We start from the raw sequence: 19,870 nt of genomic DNA, 5'->3' as shown, positions 1-19,870 counted from the left end.
GGCTAATTGATATTTCGTAATTTTACTCTGTTATAACTGAAAACTATAACCGAGACGGAAAAATACCGAACAAAATAGCCCCTAGGTGTAGCAGTTATAATTAAAATGCAGCCTCTGACTTAAGTCCAACGTAAGATAGTGCTAGTGCTCGTGCAGTGTCCGTTCTCTGGTCAAGAGTACGGGAAGTTTTGCGGTCTAGTTTACACAGGTTGCTATAGAAGATCCAGACGGTGCGACAGCTGGAACCTCATGATCTCCAGCAACTTTCTAAATATATTGCTCTTCGGTTTTTGGCAGGGATTGAAGAGTGGAATGACGAGGCACATCTTACATTTCAGGTTGCAGTGAACACACAGGAATGGCGAACTTGGGGACTGTTAAACTGCGCGTCATGTAGGAAGAATCACAGCACTCTCCGCGTGCGACTCTGTGGTGTGGATTCGCAATCCCTTTTATTCTCATTCCGTTCTTCTTTGAAGAGAATACACACAAAGGGATCATCAGGTGTACCATGACGTCTGCATGTTGCGGAGACCTTGTACAGCACGTGATTCCTGCTTTCGTAGAGCGCAGCTGTGTGGAAACCACTGTTTTCATACGAAATGCCAACATCTCGTAACACTTGCCCAGTGAAAGATCTACTTAATAAAATCATCCACGAATGTCATATCTCAAGAGGTTTTCTGGATGCATGGCATGCAAGATCACCTTATCTGAATCCATGTGACTTTTGGCGCTGGCGATATCTATAGGAACGCGTTTGCCACGCACACGTTCGTTCTCCACCTGATCTGAAGACCAGTACACAGGACCACGATATTCATATTCCACCCGAGCTGCTGCGAGCAGCTGTTGATCTCGTCTTTTCACGGATGAAGCATCTCGTCGACTCTTCCGGTGCTCATGTTGAACAAATTGTGTAAGCAGCGGTTAATAGAAAAGTCCGCCGGGCGGATTCGTGCCGGGGACCAGGCGCTCCTTCCCGCCCGGAAAGCCGTGCGTTAGACCGCACGGCCAAACGGGCGGGCGAGGCGACAATACTTCTCCCTTTCATGATAGCGTCTGATTCCCTCACTCAACGTACGCACATGACTTCGTGCTCGGAGTGGAAACGTGTTTCTCTTTATTCTTCAAAGTCATCGGCGGCGAAATGGTATTGCGCATTGGGGTGAGCAAAACTTTCACGGGGTGCACCATGTGCTGCAAACCCGGGGCTGGCCGAGCGTCGGCGGAAACATGTGAAAATGCGTCCCAGGCGGAGTACAATGCAAGCGCCTCGCTCTCCCCCCCACAGCTTTTTCGGCAGACTGGACTGAAACAAATCGCGAGACGGATCCGATTGCCCGCCCGTGCTCTATTACATTGACTGACATGTCACTATTCATATTACTAGATAAACATTGACAGTAGCGAAACGAGAAAACTTACCAGTTGCGGTAGCGGAGACAGCCCATCACATCGACTTCGTGACACACTGGAACGATCGGCATACAACTGCAGTCGGTAGATATGCCTACAAGAACATACTTTCCACCGTAACGTGTAACCTGTGGACATGTTTTCAATCAGTGAACGTCAAGCAGATCACGAAGAGCCTGAGTGAGTTTGTAGTCGCGACTACTTTCGACGTACCAGTATGCCCCTCCTAATCGTGCTCTCGAAGCCAGAGCAGTCGATGGTGACGTGTGGAGCTCCACCCATGCCACACCTTACCTCCTGCACGAATTTTGCTTCATCGTCGTCGTCGCACTGCTTGAAAGTAATATCTGCGCACATTTTCTTGGCGACGTCAAGCCGAAAGTCATTCTTATCTGAAACGAAAATAACAAGAGACTGTAGAAGATTGTGTTGCACGGACAAGGGTAGACTCCCTTTACCGAGTCAGTATCGCTGGATTAAAATGTAGCAGCTCATTAGGTCACATGTGCATTGATCTCTTGATTGACTAACAAAATGAAATATTTCTGACTGTAACTTTAGTCTGTATTCTACTTAACGTCTTCTCAGTCGTATCACAGAGTCAAGTGAATCATCCTTTTTATGAAAAATGAAAAAAAAAGTTCAAATGTGTGTGAAATCTTATGGGACTTAACTGCTAAGGTCATCAGTCCCTAAGCATACACACTACTTAACCTAAATTATCCTAAGGACAAACACACACGCCCATGACCGAGGGAGGACTCGAACCTCCGCCGGGACCAGCCGCACAGTCCATGACTGAAAGATGAACACCAAAGAAATACTGACCCACAGTTAGGTACACGGAAAACCGAGTAAAACAGAGAACATTGTACACGTGATGTAATGAAAATAACGAACTAATTGCAACTGGCTTCATATTTTCAATACCATTACACATTCCTTAGGAACAAGACATACTAAAAAACATGTTTCTATATCATTATACATTCCCTAGGAACAAGATACTAAAAACTATTTCTAGTTACGTTCTAACTTGTATGGCAGAGTTGAGTTCCATACACTGAAATCGTTACCTGTGGTGAAATTATTCTGACTTCAAATAGCGTTCAAACCTCAACTTACCTAAACAAGACTTCCTATTCGTACAGGATGACCTAACAACTATTGCACTGTATTCACACAAAACAATCACCTAGTAAAGTTTTTAATGCTGCTATCGGTCCAACAGTTTTTCGTCTGAAGTGCACCAAGGGCAGTTATGGTCAACATTGTTAATGATTTTGGTCAGAGACAAGGGACATGAAGAAGGACATAACTTGGTCTTTGCTCCGTGCTCTTGAAATCATGATTTTCAGGACCTGCAGCGACGTACCCGGTGATGAAATGTTCGCCTCAGTCAATTTAGCTCCGACTGAATATCATGAAGACTACTGAGTACCTAGAAACAGTTTCTATAATTTGTACATCCTAGAGTACAAGCCGTTGAGATACACTGTCTGGGTTCCAAAACTGCTGAAGACACTGCTTTCCTCCTCACCTTCTCACTCAAACGGCTCTCTCACTCCTTTCATCTCATTATTCGGATTCATTTGCTTTCCTTTACCGTGGCTGATTTGTTCTTTGTTAACATGTACATTGGCGAAGTAGACTGCCGCCATGATACCAGCTTGCTCTGACCTCCGTTACCTTGGAGTCAGTCTAGCAGAGTCCAACGTTGACAAATTGTTGGTTCTCGTATGGTGGGTGCTTCCGTAACCAAGGTAGCGTAAGTGATTGTTGTTTTGCGAGCCACCATATTGACGATTTATACCACATGCAGGGTAAGGTGAAAAACATCCGCAAAGTCACAACGCGGACGGAAATTTCTGTTCAGCGATCGTGACAGACGTTCATTAAAGAGGATTTCGATAAAGAAATAAGGGGATGACAGCTGAAAAACTCATTGTGGATCTGAATGTCGCGCTCGTGAATACTGTCAGCACCAAAAGAACCCGACGGGGGCTCTAGAAGCGGAACACCAAAACCACACAGCAGTGACAGAAATGCCCGTAACAGAAAACGCGATTCAGAAGCTATAAAACCTGGACTGTGGCACAATGGAAGAAAGTCATTTGGTCAGATGAGTCTTGTTGCAACTTCTGACCGAGTTTGTGCTTCAAGAGTGAAACGTAACATGGGTTCTTCGTGATCTGGGCAGCCATATCGTAGTATTCCATGGACCCTATGGTTACTCAGCAAGGTCACATTACTGCCAGGGGTTATATGAATATTTTGGCTGATCAGATCCACCTGATGATACAGTCTTTGCTCCTCAATGGCGATGCTGTGTTCCAAGACGACAGGGCTCCTGCTCACACAGCTCACATCGTCTGGGACTGGTTTTGCGGGCACGAGGACTAATTTTCACATCTCTCCTGACCACCACAGTCACCATACGTCAATATTATTGAGCCTTTGTAGTCCGTTTTGGAGATAAGGGTGCGCGCGATTGATATCCACCTCCGTCGCGTTACCTAAATATGCCATTTTTTGTAGGAAGGATTGTATAAGATTTCCCTGAGAATCATACAGAACCTGTTTTCATCCATTACGAGACGAGTGGAAGCTGTTTTAAATGTCAACGGTTTTCTTATAGTGCATCTCCTGTACGTGCTGTCGCTGCTTTGGTAAGCGCTAGAACTCCCATGGCTAGTTGACAACTTCCATTGTTTCTCTCTCTACAGTTTTTCCTTCAGTTGATTTGAAATTCGAACGATTTTCTTTCTTTCTTAAGCCAGTATGGTAGTTAATTGGCCTACTGCTGTCTTGAAATTCCGTTTGTAACATACTATGGGCTGGAGTAAACAAACTTCTTTGTCTCTTAGGCTCAAGTGGCTCTGAGCACTATGGGACTTAACTTCTAAGGTCATCAGTCTCCTAGAACTTAGAACTGCTTAAACCTAACCAACCTAAGGACATCACACACATCCATGCCCGAGGCAGGACTCTAACCTGCGACCGTAGCGGTCGCGCGGTTCCAGACTGCAGCGCCTAGAACCGCTCGGCCACTCCGACCGGCTCTCTTTCTCTTTAATACCTTGTTTGTTCAAATATCTTCCCTTGTGTTAAACTGCTATTTCCGCTGATAGTACGACGTTATGGATTAGTGACTCCCATAACGGAAGGGCTGCTTCCGCTTTTATTCGTATTGTCGAATATGTCTTATTTACGTTAAAATTCTACTGTCTGTTTCATGTGCGTAACCGACCCGCCTGTCCCAGTATTAGCATACAGCATGTTTCGCCATAGACACGTGCACTGAGTCTACATGTTCGACGCTGCCATGGTCATAGTGCAACGAGAATTTCTCTAGAGGTAAGGTAAGAAACTACTCACCTGCGGGAAGAAAATGGAGCGACAGTGATGCAAAGACTACAGCCAAGATAAAGACACTGGAACATCCAAAGCTAAAGATTAACCTAAGCAACGTTGCTATATTCCTATACCTTGGAATTCTTCTATAGAAGGACAATATAGTATTCAAGCAACGTGGATGCGGTAGGTGGCAGCTACTCGCCGTATCGTGTGACAAAGAAACGCCTGTATACTTGAATGAAAGCATACACGGTGAGTCGCACAAGACGTAACACCACTTTTATGTCATGAACGGTTCAAGGAATCAGACGAGGTTTTATACAAATTGTAGTGCCCCAGAATTTTACGGAAATCTGGAGACACTTGTGTTCCAGCCCGTTCGAACACGCGTTATTTTAAAGCAGGGCGTATGGATGAGCATGGCATATTGCACCCATTTATTGTTTGTGCAGGCGAAACTGGAAGGGAGATAATTCGTCGGCGCTGGCAAGTGTTCAGCGCGACCTGCCAAGAATAATCAAATACGGCCCGGAAGCTCCGTGGCCGGCTGCAAAGAGTAATGTAGCTTTGTATTGTTGAAAAACAAATGGAGAGACTCGAAATAGTGACTGTTTATTAGACGTTGAACTGCTGTTGAGAGTACGTGGACTGGACGTGGATAGTCAGCCACGATAAAAGCTTATGTATTAATTGTGTTCAAAAATGTGTTATTAACTGATTCCGGGTGCCCGGTAATGTGTGGTTTTTTTTGTACAAAGTGAAAATAAATATGTTCTGGTGCATTGAATGATATTCTAAGAGTAGCGTATTTTTTAAATAAGAAGAGAGAGAGCGAGAGAGTGAAAATTTCCCCTCCCTAACAGTGAAATTTTCGGAGAAGCGTCCGGTGCTAGCAGAAGACATCGGCGCTGCAAGGAAGCAGAACCAGCACTCTTCAACAAGTAAGTCCACGAAAGCGCTGAAGCTGTATAGGGAGAGCTTAACATTACACCGGGCCACCGCAAAATGTTAGTACACCGATGGCAAATTAATGTTGTTGTCCGTTTAATCCTTGAAAGTATTGTATGAACCGTGATACTGAGGCAAATACTTTTTTTTTATTTTTTAATGGAACGGTGCCCTTTTTTTAACGGCATAGCTGGCAAACAACTTTTAACTCTATTATTCCGGCATATTTCCTTCCCAGGAATAAAGGGGTAAGGGGTGAGTTTCAGATTAGTGAAAAAAATGAAGGGTGACCCTTTCGGGTCTCCGTGTTGCAAAGACAATATTCTTAATGTTCTAGCAGAAGTAGTGATTTTCCTGGACTTAAAGCAATCTCCTGGCCATACTCCTAAACTCAAGTTGAACTGAAACATAAATCGGTTTTAGTTCTCAGATGATAACATGGTCCGTGTCTCTGTTTGTGCGTCACCTTTTATGGCTCCCTCTCCCTTTAGTTTTTAATGAATTCTAACATTTTTAGTAGTTTCCGACAGTACGCTATTTAGACTCTCAAATAGTATCGAGTTTATGTTTTCTATTGTAGTATTTCGACGCGCAAGTCGCCGAAGTGTTAGTTTACAGCTTTTGGCTCTCCTCTGCAGTAGTTTAGAATGGGGTGTGACATGACTGGAGTGAAATTTTAGGAATCGAGGGAAAAATTTAGTATCAAATGATCTCCAGCATCATGTTGTAATTCTAAGTAATGGTCATTTCCTTATTTTACACAACTTGCATTCAACCACTGCTGTCAAAGATCTGACATTTTCCTATCTAAGTTTGTTACTTCCTTGTCTTATCTGACCTTTTTCTATCTAAGATTGTTACTTCCTTGTCTTATTTTACGGTTCCTTTCTATTTAGGACTTCTCCAGATGATGTAAGTAACGCTACGTGGAGGCGTCGTTAGGGTTTATCCCCTTATTATTCTTAAGAAAACACTAAACGTGGAAGGATATGAGCTACTTTTACAACACCGTGTACTGCGTACAGAAAGGAACAGTTCCGAGACGATAATTGTTTGTATCAGCATTACAGTGGACTGAGTCATAAAGCAACACCCGTGAGGCAATGGTTTGAAGACATAACGTTACAGACATAGACTGGCATGCTCACAGTCCTGAGCTCAACGCAATGGGTGTCTTTGGGATGAGTTAGAACATCGACTAAGTTCCACACCCCTGCGTCGAACATTGCTAGCTTCTCTGGTTTCGACTGCTGAGGAACAATGGGCTGCCATTCCTCCACAGACATTCAGACGCCTCATTGAAAGTGTCCGCAGCAAAGATGAAACCGTCAAGAAGGCGAAGGGCGAAGGGTGGATTCACCCCATATTAATATCCACTAATAGGGGCCTAGTTTAGTGTACTTCTGAGGGCACGATTTTAATGCAAAATGTTTAAGAAACAATAATTTATGTTTACTACCGCTCCGTTACAGAGTGATTATCCAGCGAAGCAAACTTCAATTGACTGCCATTTTGAAGGAGGGAATTTGTTTGACGATAAAGGATCAGTATCAAGATATCAAAAGTTATTGTAATGCTAGAGTCTGTGTGAATGAAGAATGGGATACAGATTTTGTAATGGATGTAGATAACGAATATCTGCGAAGATGAAAACTTTATCGATGGAGCAGTTAACCAAAGTTTTGTAAGGGAAATCAATAATAATAATAATCGCACTATACACAATGATATAGTGGGATTTATTAATGAAATTAATAATGATACAAAGAAAGGAAACAATCAGTTGGAATTAATAATTAATGTGGCATAATTATATTATGAACAGTTTAGATTTCCAAAGAATCAAAAAAATATTTCAGTATACCTTGCTAACTAGGACGTCGAAGTAATCCTGAACGCGGCAAATGTTACTAACAGAAAAGACAGAGATAATTTCGGGGTTGGAATGAGTGTAATTATCTGTTATAGATAAACGAATGTGAATATAAAGTTCTGATACGTTTACGCCAAGGTGTGAACAATCGACACGCAACTGGAAACATGTGTACATTATATATGTTTCAAGGTAAACTTTTAAGAAACGTGAAAATAGACTGATTTGAAAAGCAGGTATCGATAAACCGGAGCCTGATACCTCCTGTAAAATAATTCCAACATAGTAAAAAACTGATGGATTTACTTTTTATTACCATAAGGATTTTCAACAACTGTGATAGTGTAAAGTACAAATATTCCACGTATCAACGGAAAATAGCGTTTTGCGGTAACCATTGAGAGTGTTATTTGCTTTGATCCTATAAAAAAATAAATAATTATTTACATCAAGCACGGTTCAAAGTGCAAAAGGTACAGCAGGACCCATGGGTTAAGCTGGAAGGGTAAAGGAAAATAGTCTGTGTATTGTAATGTGACTGAATTCTCCCTTGTATGAAAACATCCAAACATTATCAGATGACTTTGCCTTCAAAAAAGTGATAAACAAGAATAATGATAAATATGAGCATTATTAACACCAAACAATTTCTATACAAAGAGATGTTAAACAGTGCTGGTGTATTTATAGTTTGTAGGTGAAGTGTTCGAACTGTCTATTTTATGAGAATGTAGGCTAGGTATAAAAATTATCTTTATGAGATAATCAATGTTAAATGGTGTTAGCCGGGCAGAATCAGTCAATTTAATGTCCTACACATGTGTAGTACTCGAAACCGTCCAGCTGATGCGTGCAAGTATGATACAGCAATAACTAGAATTGAAATGAGGTTTGCCTCGACAGAGAAATAATGATGATGTGAGAGTATTGGAAGGTTGTCGAGGGCATAGAGGCATTTTTAGTGTTTATTGGACGTAATGATAAACATGGGAATGATGATGGAGAGATATATGTTTATTAGATGTATTATTGAAGTACGAAATCTGTCAGAACAAATACTGTATCACGTAGAACTGGAACAAAAGAAGCACAACTACCAAATAATGACATGTTAGGCATTATCTAAGTACCCACTGGACGTTGAGCTACATGAGCATATGGAACTGTTCCTTTTTTCCCTGTGTGTGGAATCACTATTTCTTGGTTAATATTAGTTCTATTATATCCATCATTTACTATGTTCTTCACTTCGTCATCACAGTCTCGAACATGCCCGTGCAGAATAATGAGATCTAAAAAACGTATTAACTTAGAACAGCTTTTTCCTTGAGTATCTGCGCTTGTTTCCTCACTGTTTAATATTGATATCCCATGCTTAGCTGCCACGAAGAACAAGAATTTGCGTATGCTGATGACTTTGCCCGTGCTATGTACAACAAAAGGCTTCGGTGATGTAATGCTGTCTCTTACTAAGGGTCTGAAGAGAGCTCTAGTGTACTCAAAAAGCCGCCAGCAACTATCCACCAAACACGCACATCTATGTTTTTCCTTCTGAGCAACGCAATGTGCAAAACAATAATCTCCCTCTAAATTTAAGAATAAAAACAAAGAATTCATTAAATTAGCACATACAGGTGAATTAAAGCTGTAGTAGTTGGACATAAGGAGAGCGAAGAGAGAGGTGGGTGAATGTGGTGGTTGGGGGGGGGGGGGGGGGGGAGTGTAAAGTAGAGAGACAGAGAGCCACCCTGTCACAGTTTTACAACTCCACACGTTACAATTAATACAAGCCTTTAGGTATTTAATTTTTAATTACCCTTTCAATCTTATTACTTGAGCAAATTCTAGAGCCAGACACTTCTCTGGTCTAGGGTTTGAGCAGAGCGAAACAAAACTCTCCAGAAATTGTTTGAAAGTAATGAGGGTAATTAAGCAAACATAATTAGTAATGTGAGGGAAAATGTTGTCCGAATTTTCGTAGCCAAACGAAGAGTGACAAATGGACAAATAGGGTATCAATTTGAGAGGCGTGAGATCTTGTTTGCAAACAAGATTTAAATGCTTGGAAGTAATCACAGTAATTAAGAAAGACATAATTAGTGATTTGAGGATAAATTGAAACATTTCACGAACAGTTGCTGCTAGCAGTGAATAACGGAGTGTCCAAAAGTTCATCTCCTTAAGCTCTAGTAGCCATTTTACACATAAGAAGTTACATTGGGGTGATATTTAACTGTCACCAAATCTTTGCTCGAAGTGAAACAAGACTCCCCAGAAATTACACACTGGATCTTATCCAAATTTTTACAGCCAGACTAAGTGTGCGAAATAGACTAATCACGTATCAAACTGACTAGTGTGAGTTCTATTTTCGCAAAAATTATTTGTTGTTTGTTGTTGTTGTGGTCTTCAGTCCTGAGACTGGTTTGATGCAGCTCTCCATGCTACTCTATCCTGTGCAAGCTTTTTCATCTCCCAGTACCTACTGCAACCTACATCCTTCTGAATCTGCTTAGTGTATTCATCTCTTGGTCTCCCTCTACGATTTTTACCCTCCACGCTGCCCTCCAATACTAAATTGGTGATCCCTTGATGCCTCAGAACATGTCCTACCAACCGATCCCTTCTTCTGGTCAAGTTGTGCCACAAACGTCTCTTCTCCCCAATCCTATTCAATACTTCCTCATTAGTTATGTGATCTACCCATCTAATCTTCAGCATTCTTCTGTAGCACCACATTTCGAAAGCTTCTATTCTCTTCTTGTCCAAACTATTTATCGTCCATGTTTCACTTCCATACATGGCTACACTCCATACGAATACTTTCAGAAATGACTTCCTGACACTTAAATCAATACTGGATGTTAACAAATTTCTCTTCTTCAGAAACGCTTTCCTTGCCATTGCCAGCCTACATTTTATATCCTCTCTACTTCGACCATCATCAGTTATTTTGCTCCCCAAATAGCAAAACTCCTTTACTACTTTAAGTGCCTCATTTCCTAATCTAATTCCCTCAGCATCACCGGACTTAATTAGACTACATTCCATTATCCTTGTTTTGCTTTTGTTGATGTTCATCCTATATCCTCCTTTCAAGACACTGTCCATTCCATTCAACTGCTCTTCCAAGTCCTTTGCTGTCTCTGACAGAATTACAATGTCATCGGCGAACCCCAAAGTTTTTATTTCTTCTCCATGAATTTTAATACCTACTCCGAATTTTTCTTTTGTTTCCTTTACTGCTTGCTCAATATACAGATTGAACAACATCGGGGAGAGGCTACAACCCTGTCTTACTCCCTTCCCAACCACTGCTTCCCTTTCATGTCCCTCGACTCTTATAACTGCCATCTGGTTTCTGTACAAATTGTAAATAGCCTTTCGCTCCCTGTATTTTACCCCTGCCACCTTTAAAATGTGAAAGAGAGTATTCCAGTCAACATTGTCAAAAGCTTTCTCTAAGTCTACAAATGCTAGAAACGTAGGTTTGCCTTTCCTTAATCTTTCTTCTAAGATAAGTCGTAAGGTCAGTATTGCCTCACGTGTTCCAGTGTTTCTACGGAATCCAAACTGATCTTCCCCGAGGTTGGCTTCTACTAGTTTTTCCATTCGTCTGTAAAGAATTCGTGTTAGTATTTTGCAGCTGTGACTTATTAAGCTGATAGTTCGGTAATTTTCACATCTGTCAACACCTGCTTTCTTTGGGATTGGAATTATAATATTCTTCTTGAAGTCTGAGGGTATTTCGCCTGTTTCATACATCTTGCTCACCAGATGGTAGAGTTTTGTCAGGACTGGCTCTCCCACGGCCGTCAGTAGTTCCAATGGGATATTGTCTACTCCGGGGGCCTTGTTTCGACTCAGGTCTTTCAGTGCTCTGTCAAACTCTTCACGCAGTATCATATCTCCCATTTCATCTTCATCTACATCCTCTTCCATTTCCATAATATTGTCCTCATGTACATCGCCCTTGTATAGACCCTCTATATACTCCTTCCACCTTTCTGCTTTCCCTTCTTTGCTTAGAACTGGGTTTCCATCTGAGCTCTTGATATTCATACAAGTTGTTCTCTTATCTCCAAAGGTCTCTTTAATTTTCCTGTAGGCGGTATCTATCTTACCCCTAGTGAGATAGGCCTCTACATCCTTACATTTGTCCTCTAGCCATCCCTGTTTAGCCATTTTGCACTTCTTGTCGATCTCATTTTTGAGACGTTTGTATTCCTTTTTGCCTGTTTCACTTACTGCATTTTTATATTTTCTCCTTTCATCAATTAAATTCAATATTTCTTCTGTTACCCAAGGATTTCTACTAGCCCTCGTCTTTTTACCTACTTGATCCTCTGCTGCCTTCACTACTTCATCCCTCAAAGCTACCCATTCTTCTTCTACTGTATTTATTTCCCCCATTCCTGTCAATTGCTCCCTTATGCTCTCCCTGAATCTCTGTACAACCTCTGGTTCTTTTAGTTTATCCAGGTCCCATCTCCTTAAATTCCTGCCTTTTTGCAGTTTCTTCAGTTTTAATCTACAGGTCATAACCAATAGATTGTGGTCAGAGTCCACATCTGCCCCTGGAAATGTCTTACAATTTAAAACCTGGTTCCTAAATCTCTGTCTTACCATTATATAATCTATCTGAAACCTTTTAGTATCTCCAGGGTTCTTCCATGTATACAACCTTCTTTCATGATTCTTAAACCAAGTGTTAGTTATGATTATGTTGTGCTCTGTGCAAAATTCGACCAGGCGGCTTCCTCTTTCATTTCTGTCGCCCAATCCATATTCACCTACTATGTTTCCTTCTCTCACTTTTCCTACACTCGAATTCCAGTCACCCATGACTATTAAATTTTCGTCTCCCTTCACAATCTGAATAATTTCTTTTATTTCATCATACATTTCTTCGATTTCTTCGTCATCTGCAGAGCTAGTTGGCATATAAACTTGTACTACTGTAGTAGGCGTGGGCTTCGTATCTATCTTGGCCACAATAATGCGTTCACTATGCTGTTTGTAGTAGCTTACCCGCATTCCTATTTTCCTATTCATTATTAAACCTACTCCTGCATTACCTCTATTTGATTTTGTGTTTATAACCCTGTAGTCACCTGACCAGAAGTCTTGTTCCTCCTGCCACCGAACTTCACTAATTCCCACTATATCTAACTTCAACCTATCCATTTCCCTTTTTAAATTTTCTAACCTACCTGCCCGATTAAGGGATCTGACATTCCACGCTCCGATCCGTAGAACGCCAGTTTTCTTTCTCCTGATAACGACATCCTCTTGAGTAGTCCCCGCCCGGAGATCCGAATGGGGGACTATTTTACCTCCGGAATATTTTACCCAAGAGGACGCCATCATCATGTAATCATACAGTAAAGCTGCAGTAAAGCTGCATGCCCTCGGGAAAAATTACGGCTGTAGTTTCCCCTTGCTTTCAGCCGTTCGCAGTACCAGCACAGCAAGGCCGTTATTTAATTACTTGAAATTAATCAGGGTATTTAAGGAGATCGAGATTTATATTACATTTCATGCTTTCTGAACGATAAAAATAAAAAAAAAACTTGAAAAAACGATCGCAATATTTTATGAATTGATATGTCTAAAAGTAAGAAATAAATAGATTTGAGATGCTCGAAATCATGTAAAACAATTATCCTCTAGTACTCTTTGAAATTCTACGTTAAACTCTGAACTTAATATTCTCATTTGGCACCTCATTTGCTGCACATATTTTTTTGTATCATTCAGAGGCGCGGCAGATGCTTCTCAGATCTAATTTTTTTCGTAAAAATAATTTCATAAAGCGTTTGACTGTTTATTCAGCTTTTTGTGGCCGACAACCTACAAAGAGACGTTTATGCAAATGACATCCTAAATTAACAAACAGAGTTAGCTAGTACGTAGGTAACAATTTATGTTAAGTTCTAATAGAACATCAATGTGAAAAGATATACATGTAAAACAACTTTTCATGTCTCATTACACTAGACACGTTGTATTGTTAAGCAAGCAATGTGATGTGGTCCATTTTCATTATACAGAAACGCATATCACGTCTTTATATGGGCTACTTCATATGTCTATAACCGCAACTGATTTCGGAATGTATAAGAAAATTGTAAGTTGTAGACAAACAAACGGGTAAGTCAACCAAACGGTGACAGCTGTACTTCACTAGTGAATCAGTGAAGTCCAAAGCATATAATCAGTAAAACAGGAGTTACAGAATAAAAGTAAATCATCTAACTATCAACTAAACATAAATATATTTGTGGAACAGTGATAAGGTTCTATTCAAGCCTCTCTTCTTTCCATAAGTCAAAGATCGACCGCGAATACTCAGTTATATTCCTAGGGCACTGATTAAGAATGGGCGCCCTTTATTCATCATAACCTAAATTTGTAAGTAATAAAAATTTATTCTGGTGTAAAGTAACAGGCACTCTTGGCTGCTACACAAAACTGCTTGAAATTATCCTTCTCTTTCCATACTAATCGTTTTATTTGCATTTATTTAATAAACTGTCTTCGTGAGATTAAAGTTTTCGTATTTAATTTCTCTTTCACAAGGGCGTGCTGGGAAGTAATGTCTCCGAATTTTTTTCTCTGCTCTTAATATCGGTTGAGATGTTACATGCCATGCATATTACATAGTCGTCATCCCCGCTTCGCCGACGCAAGTTAAAACCCTCTTCCGCTAGAAGGCTCCGAATAGTAGCGTCCACCCCCGTTAGCTGAGTAGTCAGCGCAGCAGAATGCCGCGCCAAGGGGCCCGGGTTCGATTCCAGGCTGGGGCAGGAGTTTTTCTCCGCACAGGGACTGGGTGTTGTGTTGTCCTCATCATCATGTTATTCCTATCTCCGACGAGCAAGTCGTCCAATATGGCGTCGAATGCAATAAGTACTTGCCCTCGGCGGCCGAACGTCCCCGAATGGGGGACTGCCGGCCCACAATGCCGTACGCTCATTTCCATTTTTCCGAATACTAACGTGTAACAAGACCGTATACAGCGTAACTGTGTAGGTGCATGAGAAACAGCGTGCTATAGTCGTTTTTCTAACATCAGAAAACGTGGCTCCAACTAAATTCATAGAAGAATGTCCGCCCCGATAGCTGAATGGTCAACGTGATGGACTGCCGTCCTAAGGGGCCCGGGTTCGACTCCCGGCTGAGTCGGGGATTTTCTCCGCTCAGGGACTGGGTGTTGTGTTGTCTTCATCATTATTTCATCTCCATCCGGCGCGCAGGTCGCCCAATGTGGCGTCGAATGTAATGAGACTTGCACCAAGGCGGCCGAACCTGACCCGTCAGGGGCCTCCCGGCCAATGACGCCAAACGCTCATTTTCATTTCCATAGAAGAATGTATGCTGTGTACAATAATGATTGTATCAACATCATTAATGTGCGAAGTTGCGTTGTTCCTGCTCGTAATGAAGGAAACAGTGCTGGTAACATCAACGTGCGTGACAGACCTCGGAGTGGACGACTGCGTGCGACAACCGACGAGACTCATCGGAAACTAGTTGATGAACTCACCAGAGAAAATTGTGTGGTAACAGAGAAACAGCTCTCAGGTAAGTGTGGCGCATCGTGAGAGAGCATAGGGGCCATCACTGCAGAACTGCTGTACACAAAACTGTTCGCGGTGGGTGCCTCGAATACTCACTCTTGACATGAAACAGAGGAAATTGGACTTGTGTCAACAATTTCTTTTGGTTTTTGAGCGCAAGGATGACGAGTTCCCTAACAACATAGTGACAGTTGAGAAAAGCTGGGTTCACCATATCGACCCTGAAAGTAAGACAGCGTCCGCCGCAAAGAATCACCTGCGACAAATAAGTCCAGGACCATGCTGTCAGCGGGCAAACTCATGCCCACAGGATTCTGGGATGTTCAACGGGTGGTGCATTTGGAATCCGTGTCTGAAGGCCCACCATGAACACTGCAAGGTACTGCAAGACTCTCATGAAACTGGAAACACGAATTCCAAGAGTTCGTCCACGTAAACAGTCGCTCTGCTTCTGGATAACAACGCCAGACCCCACACGAGCGCTGGGTCACCTGCAACAATCGATGCCCTGGGTTCACTGTCTTCGCTCATACTCGATGCAGCCCCGACTTGGCCCCATCCGATTTTTACCTGCTTCTAGAACTCAAAGAACACCTTCGAGAACATCGCTTTGATAGTGACGAAGCGGTGGAATCAGAGATGAGATTGTGGCCCCGTCAAAAATCAATCATTCTACGGGTGTCAACGTTGAGAAACAAATATGTAGACGTGAATAATAAGACTGACAATGTTTATAACTTTTTTCTCATTTAAAAATCTATAAGAGTTTTCACATACAAAATTCTGAGGCATTACTTTACAGCACGGTCTTGTAAATTTATTACTAGTATTCGTTGAAAACAGTCTTGGTTACAATTTTAGTTTTTTTATTTTTTTTATTTTTCAACGACGCGTTTCGCCTTATTTAGGTATCATCAGGTTGTCTTTTCTAGATGGACGCGAGAGGCACCAAAGTCTGCATAACGCGTTCCCGTTCACAGGAGCGAGTAGCAGAGTAAGATGGGGGCTCAGGTAGTAAGCATAATGCCTAACTAGTGCCCCCATCTTACTCTGTTACTCGCTCCTGTGAACGGGAACGCGTTATGCAAACTTTGGTGCCTCTCGCGTCCATCTAGAAAACATAACCTGAAGATGCTTAAATAAGGCGAAACACGTCGTTGAAAAATGAAAAAACTAAAATTGCAGCCAAGACTGGTTTTTAACGAATACTGTTAAGCACTGGTTTGCTGTATGCCACGTATGGATTGGAAGAAATGTATTATTCTTCGACATGTCCACGTAAATGTATCTCATCAACTGAAGATAAGCGAAACACGTCTTCGCATAACGAAAGCTCTATAATAAGCGTCTGTTGTGTGTTTTAAAGTAATTTAATCCATAGCCACGTAGCTCAACAGCGGTTATCATGGATAAATTAATGCTCTTTGATTCGATTCTGTAGCTACGTATTGCGTTGGCGACAGGGTCAGGTCCCACGTCGTCAGCTGTAGCGTACAGTGGCTGTTAACTTACATGCAATTAGAAAACTGAGCGATTTCATCTCAAATCGTACAATGCATGTCAGTTCATCATAATGCATTTCTCTGGAAAAAATTAATACTAGGCTTCCGTATCATTTTTATTAAGAAATAAAATAATTCCAATTTTTTGCTTTAAATTGATACAGGCCTATGAAGAACGTGAATTTTGTTAATAACTCTCAATATAGTACTGAACTAAAAATATGTGACAAACAGACCGCAAATACTAGTGACCTGAAAGATTTTTTGCTTTTAAACTTTCAAATTTAGACGAGTAACACACTCATAGTCTTTCTTCTTATGCACAAATTTTAGATTTTTCTAATGTTCAACACTATTTTCTAATGTTCAACACTATTTTCTTTTGAATTTGGAAGGTCAAGTAATGCTAAATTTCCTGTTATATTACCACATACAACTCATCTATCTATCTACAATCTCTTCTCTTCTTCAGCTATCTGTATTACGTAAACATATAATAAGAATTTTAAAAATCTCGTTTTTATGAGATTTTACAAATTATTTGCTCTAAAACCCCCATCAAAAAATGTATTGCGTAGTATATTAGTTGGTTATTGTGTGATTTGTGGATGCAATCAAAATGAGAAATTTTTTGTTTGTAAAATGTGAGTGATTTTTCAACATTAAGCGTATTTAGCTTTTAATTTTTAGCGTAAAATTAGTATGTTGACAACACTGCTTTCAGATCTCTTCTGTTTGGTATAAACACACATGAATTTCCATGTCAACCATCCTGCTTAGAGTTCTGTGTGTGATTTTAACTTCTTGTTGGATATAGCGCCATTGATTAAATACACTAGTGAAAGGGTGAGATGCATGAACTGTGAAAACAAACACGGAAAGTTTGCGTTTAAGAAAAGTGGAAAACATCTACCAGTTTTTATATTCTTTCGTAAATAATTCGTATTAGTATTTGGCCACCATGACTTATTAAACTGATAGTTCGATAGCCTTCACACCCATCAGCACTTGCTTTCTTCGGAATTGAAATTATTACTTTCTTCTTGAAGTCAGAGGGTATTTCGTCTGTCTCTCACATGTGTCACACCGAACGGAAGAGTTTTATCATGGCCGGTGCTCCCAAGGCTGTCAGTAGTACTGACGAAATATCGTTTACTCCCAGGCCTTGTTAGAACTTACACTGTGAAATTTTTCTCGCTGTATATCATATCTCCAATCACAAATTCAGTGAAGTAGTCTTCCATTTCTATAATATTGCCTTCAATTTCATCTGCCTTGCGGCAGATATGTGATGAATAGGGCCCGGATTTTAATTACCTAAAAAAAGTGAAATATGCAAGCATTTATGACCTAAAGCTTACATAAATATGACCTTAAAAAATAAAATACGACGTAATAGAATTTTATTTAAAGCATTCTTGTTTGTTTATGTAATTTTTTATTCACCATGAAGTAATATAAAATTCACTTCTCAAAATATTGTAAGTATAGGGTTTGTGGCTAATTTGCACCTATTTTTTGAATGTCTCTAACCAGAAAGTATAGTGAAAAGATCATCGATCGAAACAGCAAAACAATGTTTTTATTTCTACATAGTATTTAAAGCATTTCCATTATTTAATACCGTATGTCAATCTTTAGTATCTTCAAAGTTGTACTGGATCACAAGGTGAATTTTCAAGTTTCCCATTGTCAAAGACCTAAGGTTGTCGCTGATGATAGTTTTGCACCTGGAAAAGCTCCTCTCCACTTCACAATACGTCACTGGAGCGTATTTGAAGGCAGCCCAGTCACTGGAGTTCAGCTTTGTTTCAGTATCTTCAAATGTTGCGGCATTCCCTGAAAGACTGTCACTAATTTTGCACAGTATAGAATATCCAGGATTCCTTTGGAGAACACTTTGCAATTTGGTTTTCACTTTTTCGGCCACATGACCACAAGCTCGACTCAACTCACTCTGCTCATGTTGCACAATACTCAGTGCCTCACATAGCTGAGTGCCAACAGCTTCCAGTCGTTTGGTGGCTTTTGATATCACTAAAAAATTGGCGTTGATGTATGCCAAGTTTCGAGACAATGTATCTGTAAAAACGTCTTTCACAATTTTGATAGCACTTGACTCATCGCTACCAAGCTCACAGAAGATTGTCTTTATTTGGGTGTAGTTGGTGCAGCAATACTCAGCAGCATTAAGCCAAGAACCCCATCGTGTAAGAACGCGTTTAGGTGGGAGGGACGTTGAAGGTGCTTGTTCCGTGAATTTCTGCACCAGTAGCGGAGCCTTCACATAGGTTTTCTTGCCACGGGAAATTAATTTGTCCACGTCAGGGTAATTTGACCGCACCTCTTCGGCAACTCTGTGCAACGCATGTGCAAGTCAAGTGGCGTACACCATACGGGGGAAGAGAATCTGAAGCCCTTTGGATGCTTTAGCCATATATGAAGCACCATCTGTTACAAGCAGCAAAACGTTCTCTCATTTCATACCATCCGGCCACAGTAGCTTCAGAGAGTTGTCAAACAAAATATCAGTCGTCAAATTGTTTACTCTATCGAGAGCTTCACACGTTAGTAGGAACATTCTCCACGGCCATCAACTTTTAGAACACTAACAACAACATTTGCAATATATCGCCCACTAATATCCGTAGTTTCATCAATCGACAGCCAGATCTTTTGCTCAGCAATAGTAATTCGTATTTTGTTGAACACATCATTGTAGCACATGGATAAATAGTTTTTTCTCAGTGAAGATTCATGTGGAACTGGATGTGGTGTGTACTTCTCCAAGAACCGTCTGAAGCGTGGATTCTTCAGCTTTTCCAGTGGGATGTTGCAGGACACCATCATCTCACAGATCCTTGCAGAACGATTGCACGGTTGACGATTGACCTGTTTGTTCAAATAACAGCGTTTGCATACTGTTATTTTCAGCACTTCGTTTCGCACAGCTGCTGTGTTTAGCGGTATTACAGTGTTGTTGCACACTAAAGCGCTTTTCTGCACTAACTTTAACATCACACAGTCTACAGAATAATATTTTCCCATCAGTATTGAAGAACTTCTCTCCAAATTCTCGAACATATCCTCGCAACTTCACGCTGTCGGAACACTTTGCTTTAGGCATGTTGAACAAGGCAAAGGCTATATTCAAATTGGTGACTGGGAACACCTGTGCAACTGCGATG

At 41.0% G+C, this 19,870-nt stretch overlaps 1 protein-coding gene across 1 annotated transcript in view; it reads right to left on the bottom strand.

The window, feature by feature from the left end:
- LOC124803279 (sorbitol dehydrogenase-like) overlaps positions 1 to 19,870 on the bottom strand; it is a 78,114-nt gene that overhangs the window by 6,363 nt on the left and 51,881 nt on the right. The window contains exons 6-7 of the mRNA XM_047264462.1: positions 1,633 to 1,811; positions 1,429 to 1,547 (exon numbers count right to left, since the gene is read on the bottom strand). Coding sequence (XP_047120418.1) covers positions 1,429 to 1,547; positions 1,633 to 1,811 — 298 coding nt within the window. The remainder of the gene's footprint in view (positions 1 to 1,428; positions 1,548 to 1,632; positions 1,812 to 19,870) is intronic.

Source organism: Schistocerca piceifrons, chromosome 6, assembly GCF_021461385.2.
Source record: "Schistocerca piceifrons isolate TAMUIC-IGC-003096 chromosome 6, iqSchPice1.1, whole genome shotgun sequence".
NCBI lineage: Eukaryota > Metazoa > Arthropoda > Insecta > Orthoptera > Acrididae > Schistocerca > Schistocerca piceifrons.
The sequence above is the reverse complement of the archived record's forward strand: the minus strand, read 5'-3'. Positions and strand labels throughout refer to the sequence as shown.